This window comes from Chanodichthys erythropterus, chromosome 9 (genome assembly GCF_024489055.1).
Source record: "Chanodichthys erythropterus isolate Z2021 chromosome 9, ASM2448905v1, whole genome shotgun sequence".
Lineage (NCBI taxonomy): Eukaryota > Metazoa > Chordata > Actinopteri > Cypriniformes > Xenocyprididae > Chanodichthys > Chanodichthys erythropterus.
This window is the reverse complement of record NC_090229.1, coordinates 8,857,552-8,871,621: the sequence shown is the minus strand read 5'-3', so window position 1 is coordinate 8,871,621 and position 14,070 is coordinate 8,857,552. Positions and strand designations below refer to the sequence as shown.

General features: G+C 44.0%; 1 protein-coding gene across 7 annotated transcripts in view; it reads right to left on the bottom strand.

Annotated features, from left to right (window-relative positions):
• Positions 1 to 14,070, bottom strand: part of tbc1d22b (TBC1 domain family, member 22B) — an 81,978-nt gene that overhangs the window by 20,476 nt on the left and 47,432 nt on the right. For all 7 annotated transcript variants that reach the window (XM_067394472.1, XM_067394466.1, XM_067394469.1 and 4 more), the window contains 3 exons: positions 7,655 to 7,761; positions 3,889 to 3,964; positions 1,423 to 1,550 (listed from right to left, as the gene is read on the bottom strand). In XM_067394472.1, the coding sequence (XP_067250573.1) occupies positions 1,423 to 1,550; positions 3,889 to 3,964; positions 7,655 to 7,761 (311 nt within the window). The remainder of the gene's footprint in view (positions 1 to 1,422; positions 1,551 to 3,888; positions 3,965 to 7,654; positions 7,762 to 14,070) is intronic.

Below are 14,070 nucleotides of genomic sequence, written 5' to 3'. Positions count from 1 at the left end.
CTGCAATAAAAATATATTTAATTTACATATTTACTAAATTAGAATTAATTGAATGTGAAAAATAAATAACTGTTATTTCATGTTATGACCAAACAAAATGTTTATATTTGTTTTATATGATACATTTTATATAAATATTATAAATCTGTATAAATTTCGCAAAATTTCCAATTAATTCCCATAAATTCCCGTAAATTCCCATAAATTCCTGTTAAGTTTCCAAATTTGAAGATTTCCAAAATTACCCAGGTTAAGTTCCCGTGGAAACTTTCCGCCCCTTTGCATCCCTAATTGTAATATTAATAAATATTAATTAAGTGATATGATTCTTTTCCTAAAAGTTGGGGCAAATTATACATTTCTACAAGAAGCAAAAACGGTACTATACACCTGCTCCACCTGTTAGGTGTGTTGTCAGCATATATTTGAAAGTTATTATGAAATGCACTAAAGGAACCGAACTGAAAAACTAATTCTCACCACAAATTTGTACACCCCTAGGAGTTCAAGTGCTGGTCTGTTAACAAAAAGGTAGGTTTAAACATATCCATAAACGATAACCATTGTTCTTAATCACAGACACTTAACCCCAGGCCACTCCAAGTCACTTTGGATAAAATTATCAGATGAAAGGCAAAATTGACACAGAAGCACATGTAAAGGATTTTCTGACATGTTCTCATTCTAATTCATGGGCGTCGGAACCATTGTACATGGTACTTTTCAGAGCGCCGTCAATCAAATCCATTCCACTTGAGGAATGTCCTAGTAAATTAAACTGCCTTGACTTCCACACTGCTGCTTCCTCAAATCCATTCTACTTGGCTCATTCAGAGCCAGGTTTTGCACCTCAGTGTTGTTATACATTAAACGGAAAGTAATAATAACAGTTTAAATGATTATATTTATTAAAATTATTAAATGGATGCTGCATTATTGGGATAATAAAGGCCTCCCTGCACCTACACCTACCCCGAACCATAACCGATATACACTTTATTATTTATCATGCTTTAGACACTTTATTTCCACTTTTTGAGAAAATGTTCTTAATTTTTATTGAAAATAAGTGCCTTTCCGATCTGATATGTGATGGGAAAAGGGAGTAGAGAGAATTTGGCAAAAGGCAGACTCGAACCTCAGGACGATTTGCTTTCTGCTATGTGCCTTACACCCTACACTATTGCTGCTGTAATCAATCCAGTGTCTTCCGTAATTTTGTCTGCTCCAACCAGACCACAGTTAGAGTAAATAACATATGCCAACAAGGCGGGCAAATAGGCACTCTGTTCATTAAAAGGCACCCCAATAAAAGAAATGGCATCTATTTCAGTAAAATTTTTCTGGTGGAGGACCCATCCATATTTTTTTGCTTCCGACACCCATGTTCTAATTCACTGGCTGGTTTCGGTGCAGCAGTACCTGGTATGTGTCCCACAGGCGAATGGTACAGCGCAGCGGCAGCTCCCTCATCAGCAGATTATTCATCCAGCGAAAAGCAAACTGCAGATACTCCACCTCACACCTCTGAAAGTGCACGTGAACATCCTCTGTGGGCATAGAAAATACAGCACAGGGGGTTTATATCCATTTGCTGGTAGTTTCTGCAAAGTGCTGCACTGGGAGTAGCTTTTGTAACCCATGTATGGAGCCCCAATTGTTTAAAGAAGCACTCTGGCCCTGAACTAAGATCACTGGCTATTGTTCAATTCTCCACACACCTGTTTCACTGAATTAACATTATAGACCCCTAGCGTGTGTGTAATTATATTTGATTGAATTGCGAGAGAATGAAAGAGAGAGAGAATGTTGGGGTGAAAAGGAAAAGAAGGCCTTGTGCTTAGCTCATTGAGAGAGGTTTTTTCTGATAAGCCTTTGAACAGAATAAGAATGGCTTTCTAAAGCGGACATATTGACTCAAGTCCTGATAGATATTGATGAAGAAAATGTGACAGCTCTCTGAAAGTGCAGAGAACTGAAGTCGGACCTCTCAGAACGAAAATGAAAACCCTTTCTGCCATGAATAAAAGCAAAAATATTATTAAAAAAAAGGTTTTAATAATGAATGATCGTCGCAATGTTACATAACGGTTGCATCATAATGGATTCAGCTAATGGAGTGAGTCATTGGTGTGAGGTTTGAACATTATCTTGCATTCTCTTCTCTTGCAATCCCAACAAAAGGTTTGTTCATAATGATTTCCATTCCAGTAAACAAAATGAAAGTATAAAGTATTTGCAACCGATTTCTTGCATCAGAAACATTGAAACCATTTGATTTTATCATTTTTTGAAAAACACTTTCATACGTCATACTTTTCCAGAAACCCATTATAAAACCCTGTAACAGACTGAAGCTGCATTGAAACTGAAATTTGGACCTTCCACCCAGTGAAGTCCACTATATGGAGAAAAATCCTGGAATGTTTTCCTCAAAAACCTTAATTTCTTTTTGACTGAAGAAAGAAAGACATGAACATCTTGGATGACATGGGGGTAAGTAAATTATCAGGAAATTTTAATTCAGAAGTGAACTAATCCTTTAATGACAGAATTAAAGGATTATTTTTGGGTGAACTAACACTTTAAAGCAACAGTTTTTCAGTAACGGAAGAATATGTAAAAGTATGGTATTTGGGGTAAAAGGCACCCAAATTATACTAATTCCTGCATTATTAAAATAACTAATAGCTGTCAAGGATGCTCAATACCAGCCTTAGGGACTGCTAAATGTACTCAATAACGTGATAAATCATATGTTGCATAACATGTTAGAATGAAGGCGAATGGTTACCATCGATTCAGAACTTGCGTGTTATTATTCACACGACTAGTTATGAGCAGCATCTATGCTTATTTTTCATTTTCCTCATTCCAATGTAACAAAACAACAACTTGGGAACATCTACAAGATGCTTGCTAGTGTATTTTCATCACTCTCTAGCCCTGTGAAAGTGCTATTTGTTTTCCCTTCGCTCAGTCCACTCCATTCGTCTCTCCTCTCAGCTCACTTCCATTTGCCTTCACACCCTAATCGCAGGGGCTTATGGGGAATTGATTTTTCTTCTGTGCTCCCCGGCGAGACTGTGGGGTCTGCTATTGCTCACGGTGCTCGTGGATGCTGATGGATGGGAAAGAGGCGCGCGGCGGCTCTCACCATGAGTTTCAGTGTGGGCTGTTCAGCTTATCACACCAAACACTCTGAACAGGGGAGGCGGCGTCCAGATGGTATAAACACTCTGACAGAAAAAAAACAGAGGCGGACTGGTGGCAAAACGGAAACGTGCGATTCCAAGAAACAGAAACGACCAACACCTTGGGAAAACAAGTCTTTTTCAAGGCGATGAACAAGATCGCACCCTGGCAGAAAAACAACTCCTTGTTGTTTTGAACATTTCGCACTGCTATTTATGGCTCGAAACATGTAGTTCACCTCGTTCTGGAGGGCAAAGGGCAAAATAGATAGGATCATTTAAGGGACTCTAGACACTGCCATTTTGTTCAGGCAGTCATGACATGTTATTTGTGCTGTAGCTTCTGGGGGCGGATTTGTCTCAAAAACCACAAAAAGTGGCACACGATTGGGCCCGAAGTAGCTTTGACGACTGCAAATTTAATGCTCCAACAGAACAGCCACTACAACAACACTGACATAAAATAAATCTTTGAGTACAGCTTTCTTAAAATGTCAAAGACAAAGCACAAAAAGTGTAATTTCTATCTTTCAAGGAGCTTCAAAAGGTAACCCTGCTTGTAACCTTTTGTAGTTCTGAGCTTTTGTTTAAAAAAAAAAAACATGAGGTTGAGTGTCACAATTTTCATGTTTTCATGAACTATACCTTTAATTCTATGCAGAGTGAAAGGATATGTTTGTGAACATGATCTTACCATCTATTCTACTGACAAGCTCTTCCAGCGCCTTCACTTTAATCTGAATGCCAGGCTGGGCGAACGTGTAGTTGTCCTGATCGAGAAAAACAAAGATAGTGTTTAGAACATGATGGATTATGGATTATGGATAGTGTTATGGAAAGGCGATTTTTATTCAGTGTGGTATTTTTTAAATAAAAACTTGTAAAAATAAAGTACATTTTATGCTTTTAAAAGCCCTTCAATTTAAATAAATTAAAATGAATCATAATAGAAATAAATAAAATAAAAACAAAATAATCACAATTAAAAAATAAATCTACTATAATGAAATATTTAGGATTTATAAACAGCTTTTCAGAAAACATTTGATAATGTCATCATCAGATTATGAAAATATAATATAAAATTATAATATAATATAATAGATAATAATAGATAAATAAAAAAATAATTAGATTTTTCTGTAATTTATCACAATTAATCGCAAATAACCATTTTAAATATTAAATGTTAAATCATTACAATATAAATATATATTAAAAACTTGGAAACACTTTACAATAAGGTTCATTAGTTAACATTAGTCAACTACTTTAAGTAACATTAAGAATGTGCAATACTTCTAGAGTGTTTATTAATCTAAATTAATGCTAATTTCAACATTTACTAATACATAATTAAAATCAAAACTTGTATTTGTTATCATTAGTTAATGCACTGTGAACTGACATGAACAATGAGCAACTGTATTTTAATTAACATTAGCAAAGATTAATAAGTAACATATTGTAACAAATGCTTTGTTCAATGTTAGTTCATGTTAGGTAATACATAAACTAATGTTAATTAAAGAAACCTTATTGTAAAGTGTTACCAAAAACTTTAATGTAGAAACATTAAGACAGTATATTTTACATATTTGATCTAACCGGTAGGAAAATACAGAAATTGAATACATTTATCAAACACTTCATAGCCTTCACTGCATAAATTATAAATGAAATATAGATTAATCCTTTTTAAAGGATATATATATTATATATAATGCAATATATATATATTTTGAGTGATTCAGTGAGCGATTTTCTCTGACTTTTGTGCTTTGATTAACATTAATGAAAGACCGCAGCAGGTTTATTAGGCTGCTGTCACTTTAACGTTTGCCGCACATGACATGGATCAAATCCAATGTTGTCACATCTGTTAATGGTCATTTAATATTGTGCTTACCAGGATACTTGACAAAGAGAGCATTTTGGCATACTTTTGTGTTTTTGAACTCAGTGCGGCCGGTGCACTGCCTGAAGCGGCTTACTGTGTGCATGAGTTGTGTGTGTCTGTCACACAGTCAGGAGATTCACAGACAGCACACAGGTACAGATTTGAGTTCTTTTATGTTGCCTCTTATTGAGTGATAAATGAACGATAGCATGAGGATGTATATATTATATTATACAAAGGGTCTGAAATCTGTGGCTTGGTACCAGCTGATTAACTGAGGTAAAGGGGGGGCACTACAGCATCATAGTTGTTGTTATTTTGTAACTAATGTTAGTTTCCAGCTCTCTTTCTTTGTTCCTCTTCCCTTGTGGGTCATTAAGGGCCAGTGGCCGTCTGCTGTGCTGCGGCTCGTGTTTTAGCCCAGGGGGGATGACTGCATAGGAAGACACATTCTGTGTTCTGATCCGTGCGCGTGTTCTGCCCTTCAGCTCGGCTCCACTCAGCCAATGAGCACAACACAAAGCGGCCCACGGGACAACCTGACTGTGGCCTGCATCTGACCCTTGCTCCCGCCTGCAGATGAGTGCCCTGACACGCTCGTCTCAAACTAACAGAGGGCCTTTCTCAAGGGAACGCCAGCCAAGGATCTGAATCCCCCTAGCTTAAACGTCCTAGCTTCAACTTCCTCTCCAAGTTTTTTATGTCTCTCTCCCCTTGGCGGGCAAGTATCTTATCCTCTTGGGCTTAAGCACAACAAAGTCTTTGCCTTTTTTTCGGGCTGTCAGAGTGTCTTTTTTTATTGCATTATATTCAACTTGTATCTGGCTTTTGGAAAAAAAGAGCAAAAGGACAGGATGACCAGTACAGGGTTTAGTTTTAATAAAAATACAGGCTTGATACTGTCCTAAGGGAACTGCAGATGGACCAAGAAAGCCCAGAGAAAGAAATTCTCACGGGACTCTTAATTGCTCGGCTGGCGCATGATGGAAGTATGTGGTTTGATTTTTGCTTTTTAAAATAAAATAAAAAAACCCCAAAAATAATAATAAAAAAACAGTATAAAATAAAATAGCTAATATAATAATTGTAATACTAACAACAATTATTATTATTATTATAAGAAATGTTATTTAGACATATAAAGGAATAACAATTAGAATAAGAAAATGAATAAGACAGACAATAGCAATACAAATTATTTGAAATGTATATATAAAATTTATTTAAAAAAAAAAAAAATTATATATATATATATATATATAAAATATTAATTGTAACAACAACAAAAAATATTCAATTTATGAAGAAGATTGTTGCCTCCTTTTAATAAAATGATATAATAAAAAGCCTCTTATTATAAAGTAATATGACTTATTAGAAATTTTATTAAGAAATAAAGAGGAATAAGAACATAGAATAAGAAAGATGACAGCATGGATGAAAAAGACATTGATATATAAATTTATTATACAAGTTTATATAAAAACTAGAAAATATTCACAGTAACAATGCTAAAAATGTTATTAGATTATTATTATTATTAAGAAGAAGAAGAGGAGGAGGAAGAAGGAAGAAGAGGAGGAGGAAGAAGGAAGAAGAGGAGGGAGGAAGAAGAGGAGGAAGTGGAAAAGGAGGAAGGGGAAGAAGAGGAAGAAGAAGAGGAGGAAGAAGAAAGAAGAGGTAGAAAAAGAGGAAGTGGAAGAATAAGGAGAGGCAGAAGAGGAAGAGAAAGAAGGTAGAGACAGGAAGGGAAGAGAAAGAAGAAGAGGAGGAGCAGGAAGAGGAGGAAGGAAAAAAGAAGAAGAAGAAGAGGAAGAAGAAGAAGAAGAAGACGAAGACGAAGAGGAGGAAGTGGAAAAGGAGGAAGGGGAAGAAGAAGAGGAGGAAGAAAGGCAAAAAAGGAAGTGGAAGAATAAGGAGAGGCAGAAGAGGAAGAGAAAGAAGGGAGAGACAGGAAGGGAAGAGAAAGAAGAAGAGGAGGAGCAGGAAGAGGAGGAAGGAAAAAAAAGAAGAAGAAGAAGAAGAGGAAGAAGAAGAAGAAGAAGACGAAGACGAAGAGGAGGAAGTGGAAAAGGAGGAAGGGGAAGAAGAAGAGGAGGAAGAAAGGCAAAAAAGGAAGTGGAAGAGGAACAAGAAAAAGAAGAGGAGGAGAAAGAAGAAAGAAGAGGTAGAAAAAGAGGAAGTGGAAGAATAAGGAGAGGCAGAAGAGGAAGAGAAAGAAGGGAGAGACAGGAAGAGAAAGAAGAAGAGGAGGAGCAAGAAGAGGAGGAGCAGGAAGAGGAGGAAGGAAACAAGAAGAAGAAGAGGAGGAAGAGGAAAAAGAAGAAGAAGAAGAAATAGAAGAAGAAGAAGAAGAGGAAGAGGAAGAGGAAGAGGATGAAGAGGAAGAGGAAGAGGAAGAAAAAGAAGAAGAAGAGGAAGAGGAAGAAGAGGAAGAGGAAGAAGAGGAAGAGGAAGAAGAGGAAGAAGAAGAAGAAGAAGAAGAGGAAGAGGAAGAAGAGGAGGAAGAAGAGGAAGAAGAAGAAGAAGAACTACCATGAACCTTGAGTGATTGAAATACCTGTATCCCATCCAGCAATTTGCTCATGCACCAAAAGCTGTCGGCTTCGATGTTTCGTTGTGTATCCAGTGGTAAGCTTGCCATTTCAAAATTTTCCACATCTTCCTCTATGGAAAAGAATACACACAAAACACACACACATTCATGTTGGGTCACCAGCAGATCAAACCAGCACACATGCTGCAAGTGTTCTCAGCAGTCTTTGTTTTCTTGCGGGCGACAGCAGTTTTGATGTGTCGTGCATCGTATGCACAGACACCACGAAGCCATTAGATCATTAGCCGGCAAACTGCATTCTTTATTCAACACATTCATCAACTCGGCCCTCTCCCTCCCCCCTCCGCAGGCTTCCCCTCGCAGCCATGACCTTTCCCCAACTCTTTAAACAGTATGTGCTAAATGATGCTGATACACACATTATGCCCCAGAGAGCCAGACCTGGCTGGAAAAGACTTCTGTGTGCCACTCCACTCAGCCACCGCACAACTAATGTAGTCCTCCATCTCTTGATCTCTCTCTCTCTCTCTCTCTTCCTCTTTTCTTAATAAGGATGGAGGGATTGGGGAGGGGAAGTAAAGACAAGGAGCTATTTTGATGAAGCACTGAGTAAAGAGAAAGAGAGAGAGCGAGCTCTTAAGGCATGTTTGCATGCAGCTTGCGCATCACCAAAGCAATTCAGTCAATCACGCGACTTTTATTGTGGTACATGAGAGCTGAAATATAGATAAGAAGGTGGTCAGATCCAAGGTCGAAGACGCAATGAAGAATACATGCTCTCCAACGACCGAAGATACTCAACTGAAGCTGCAAATCAGCACGTGCTGAAGACCATGTGGACAACCGCTGCTGAGGTCTGTTGTTAGAGACAAAAACTGACTGTAAACAGCATCAGGATAAACCCCTATTTGCATACTTCTACTATACAATAAAACAGTACACTACTGTTCAAAAGTTTGGGGTCAGTAAGATTTTTTTAAAGAAATGAATACTCTTATTCAGCAAGGATGCATTAAACTGACCTGGAGGGACAGTGAAGATATTTACAATGTTACAAAAGATTTCTATTTCAAACAAATGAAATTTCTATTCATCAAAGCATCCTGAAAAAAAACATCAAGGTTTTCACAAAAATATTAAACAGCACAATGGTTTTCAACATTGATAATAATAAGCAAAAAAATCCAAATCAAAGTCGCCAATGGGTCCATTTTTTATTATGCTCATACATATACATATATATATATATATATATACATACATATATACACATATATATATATATATATATACATATATATATATATATATATATATATACATATATATATATGAGTCAAATTTGGTGAAAATATCTGATTCCCTTTCGAGAACGGTCTCTCGACATGGCGTCAGAAGCTGACGCTTTGGGGACTCCCTTTTCTCCTAATTCTCCTGAAATCCTATTGCACAACGCCAGTGAAGTTGCAACTCTCACTGGCCAATGCCAGCCAAGACGGCGAAAGGGGCGGTACCCGCCTCTATATAATGCGCCGACCTGGCGGCATAAGCTCAGAATCTTCCTTTTCACTTCAACAATTTATAACTTCGACATTACTACGAGACAGCTGTGGAGAAGACGCGAAGTAGACGGATTACCCTCTCGGCGTTCCAGCATGTCTACCTTCTGCACGCTGTGTTCGGGGCCTATCGAGGCTCCGGACACCCACGAGTACTGCATTCTGTGCCTGGGACTCGCCCATGCAGAAGCAGCACTCACCGGGTCGGGCTGCCCGCACTGCGAGGATCTCCCAGTGCGGGTGCTGAGGGCTCGGAGGAGCATCGCCCTTGGTGACTGTCCTAGGCAACGTCCCACTGCCGCTGACGAGCCGCTGGTGGGACAGCCGCATAGGGGCGATGATGCGGGAATGAGGTGTGACTCACCACCCCGCCCTCCTGTTTACTTCACCGAGGAGGGTCTTCGACCCGCCCCCGGCGCGTCGGAGATGGTTTCGTTCGGCGCGGCGAGGGATGACGAACCCGAAGAGGCCATGTCCCTAACGGCGTCCGAGAAGGACTGGGCGGACAACCTCTTGGAGGAGCGCTCTGAGCCGGAGGGGCAGGTGGCGTTTCAAGACGAGCTTGTTAGGGTTCTTACTAGGGCCGTGAATGATCTCGGTCTTGAATGGGATTCTCCCGACGAGCCAGCGAAGAGCAAACTGGATTCGTGGTTCCTTCACTTGGGCCGCCGAGCCGCCGCTCCAAGGAAGCGAGCCCCTTTCTTTCCAGACCTGCACGAGGAGGTCGCTAGCACCTGGGCCGCGCCCCACTCGGCTCGCGCCCACGCCAGCGGCTCGGAAATATTCACAAAAGTTGATGGCGCTGAAGCCCGTGGTTATACGCGCATTCCGCCAGTCGAGGAATCTATCGCGGCGCACCTCTGCCCCTCGTCAGCTTCCCTGAAGGCAGGCGCTATGTTGCCGTCAAGACCCTGCCGTGTGACCGCGCATATCGCTGATAAGGCATACGCCGCCTCAGGTGAAGCAGTTTCAGCACTTCACACGATGGCGGTACTTCAGGTTTTCCAGGCTCAGCTCCTGAAATCCCTGGACGAGGGGGAGGCGGACCCCGAGGCCTTTAAAGATCTGCGCGCTGCGACTGATTTTGCCCTGAAGGCAACGAAGAAAACGGCCCAGGCGATCGGACGAAGCATGGGCTTTATGGTTGTGCTCCACCGTCATTTGTGGCTGACTCTTACAGAGTTAAAAGATGCAGATAGGAAGGCGCTGCTCAACGCTCCTTTATCTCCCTCCGGCCTTTTTGGGGATGCCGTGGAAGCGATTGCAGAGCGCTTCTCTGAAGCACAGAAGCGTTCCAGGGCGATGAGTCATTTCCTTCCGCGCCGGGCGCCCGCGCCGCCTCCAGCGCGCAGTAGATCTTCTTCGGCTTCAAACAGGCCGCCGAAGCGAGCTCCCTCTGCTCCCGCCCCTTCGGCGCCAGACCCGGAGCCTTCTGCACGTACCAGAGCACCCTGGCAGAGACCGCCGAAGTCGCGTCACGGCTTTAAGAAAGGCGGCCGCCCCGGCACTGCTCCTAGTTCTTCGGAACAGAAGCCTCGTTCCTGACGGGAGAGTGCAGAGGAGGAGGACGCTGAGCGAAGGACCCGCTGCGAAGCGTCCGAGGTGTTCTCGAGAAGTCCCCTTGGCGGTTGCAGGCGACTACGAGAATGTTTCTGTTGTAAATGTAATAAAGAATGTTACAACCTCACAAAAAGAGCTTTTTTCTCCTCCTCTAGCAGCGGCAGCTTCTCGCACTCTATACGCAGGCGAATTGCTGCAGATACAATCGGGCTCGCAGCTCTCCCGTGTAATCGGCGGCGCTCGCGCTCCGAATGTAGGTCCTCCGCCGCAGCGGAACACCCGTGTCAGTTCTTACATACACGACTCGCCGCCTCTCAACGCGCCCGTTCGTCAAGAGAGCTGTCAGCGCGCTACCCCAGTATACAGCGACGTTGTCCTGAATACAGAAGGCGGGGTGCCCCGTCCTCTGTGCCAATTTGCGAGCGCTTGGCGGGCTGTTCCGGGTATTTCGGATTGGGTGCGGAACGTAATAGAGAACGGCTACACTTTGCAGTTTCGGCGCAGACCGCCCCGTTTCAATGGCGTGGTTATGTCGACAGTGCCGGCTCACAACGAGTCGGTGCTGAGGCAAGAAGTTCTCAATCTACTCGCAAAGCGCGCGATAGAAGTGGTCCCGCCAAGCGAGAGGGAGAGCGGGTTCTACAGCCGCTATTTTGTCGTTCCAAAGAAAGGCGGTGGCCTCCGTCCGATATTAGACCTGAGACCCATCAACCGGGCTTTATTCAAGCGCCCTTTCAAAATGACGACATTGAAACAGATCCTCGCGCAAATTCGGCCCGAAGATTGGTTTATTTCAGTAGACCTGAAAGACGCATATTTTCATATTCGGATCGCCCCTCGTCACAGGCGCTTTCTGAGATTTGCGTTCGACGGCACAGCATATCAGTTCACAGTTCTGCCGTTCGGATTAGCCCTGGCTCCTCGCACGTTTTCAAAATGTGTGGATGCAGCGCTTTCCCCCCTGAGAGCGAACGGAATACGCATACTCAATTATTTGGACGATTGGCTAGTTTTAGCCCATTCGAAGGATGTGCTCAACGGCCACAAACGCACTCTATTGCTTCATTTGGAGAACCTGGGTCTATGCGTGAATACACAAAAGAGTATGTTATGCCCCAGCCAGTCAATCTCGTATCTGGGGGTGGAGTTGGACTCGGTCGCGATGAGAGCGCGTCTAGGTCAGGAGCGCGTTCGCGATTTGATGTCCGCCCTGAGTGCTTTCAGTCTGGGCCGTCCTGTAGCGCTGAAGGAATATCAGAGGCTCTTGGGACGGATGGCGGCGGCCGCGGCGGTATGCCACCACGGGTTGCTTTATATGCGCCCCCTCCAGTTATGGCTGAAAACTCAGGTACCAAGGAGGGCTTGGAGAATGGGCTATGCCCGCGTTGTGGTCACTCGCAGGTGCCTGAGCACGCTCGCGCCGTGGCGGAATCCCGACCTGTACCGACGCGGCGCCCAGCTGGGTGTGGTTACGCGGCGGAAAGTGGTCACGACGGACGCGTCGACGACGGGCTGGGGAGCTCATTGCGATGGCGTTCCAGCGTCGGGCTACTGGACGGAATCGGAGAAGACGTGGCATATAAATCGCCTCGAATTGAGGGCGGTCTTTCTGGCTCTTCGAAGCTTCCTCACACAAGTCCGGGGCCATCATGTATTGGTTCGTACGGACAATGTTTCGGTGGTATCGTACATAAATCGCCAGGGCGGAGTGCACTCGCGAGCCCTTTACGAGCAGGCTGCGCAGCTTCTACTGTGGGCCGACCACCATCTGCTCTCCATCCGAGCGGCGCATGTTCCGGGCCACCTGAACAGCGGCGCGGACATGCTGTCGAGGGACGGGATCCCTCAAGGAGAATGGAGATTGAACCCCGGGACAGTGAGAATGATCTGGGAACAGTTCGGGAAGGCGGAAGTGGACCTATTCGCGACGGAGGAGAACACGCATTGTCCTCTGTTCTTTTCTCTGTCGCGCTCTCCCCTGGGAGGGGACGCACTGACGATGCCATGGCCGAATGTTCGCCTTTATGCATTTCCTCCGCTGAAGATATTGTCACAAGTGCTGCACAAGATCAGGGAGGAGAGAGCGTCGGTGCTTCTAATCGCCCCGTACTGGCCGAACAGGCCGTGGTTTCCCGATCTGCTGGAACTGTTAACGGCTCCCCCGTGGATGATTCCACTGAGACGAGACCTTCTGTCCCAAGCGGGCGGGTCGATTTGGCACCCCAACCCCGAATGGTGGAAACTTCATGTGTGGGTAGTGCAAGGGAGCCGGTAGATCCGAGCGTTCTGTCTTGCCGTGTTATGGACACGATTACGGAGGCGCGAGCCCCTTCTACAAGGCGCCTGTACGCTTCTAAATGGGCAGTATTTGTGAAATGGTGCGAACTGAATGGTCTCGAACCGGGAAGCTGCCCCGTCTCAGGCATTCTAGATTTCTTGCAGCAGCGATTGGACGGCGGCAGTATGCCTTCCACTCTTAAAGTCTATGTGGCAGCTATTTCAGTTTTTCATGTCCTTATCGATGGGCGCTCGGTGGGCAGACACGACCTAGTGGTAAAATTTTTGAGGGGTGCAAGGCGACTAAGACCCTCTCGCCCCCACGGTGCCGTCATGGGATTTAGCTCTTGTGCTCGAAGCGTTGACTCGGCCGCCTTTTGAGCCGCTCATGTCAGTCGGCTTAAAGGAGCTCTCACTTAAAACCGCGCTGCTACTCGCCCTCGCTTCAGTGAAACGCGTGGGGGATTTGCAAGCGCTTTCTATTAACGCTGATTGCTTGCAGTTTGGGCCAGATGATTGTAACGTCACACTCAGGCCGAGGCTGGGTTACGTGCCTAAATCACTGTCAACGCCGTTCAGAGCTCAAGTGATAACTCTTTCGGCTTTCACCCAGGAGTCAGTGGATAACGCGCCTCATCAGGAGTTATGCCCAGTGCGAGCTTTGCGAATTTACATTGACCGCACGGCTCAGTTCAGGCTCTCTGAGCAGCTGTTTGTGTGTTTCAGCAGCAGTACCAAAGGACGTTCCGTCTCTAAGCAGCGGCTATCGCATTGGGTGGTTGATGCGATCACTTTGGCCTATTCTAACCAAGGAATGGAATGCCCTATCGGCGTCAGAGCGCATTCAACGAGGGCGATTGCATCCTCGTGGGCATGGACTAAAGGCGTCACCATCAAAGACATTTGTATGGCGGCGGGCTGGTCGTCGCAGAACACCTTCGCCAGGTTTTACAATTTGGACGTGTGTTCTCTAGCCTCACAAGTCCTGGCGTTGAATACAACTCATATTCTACCTGCAGTTCC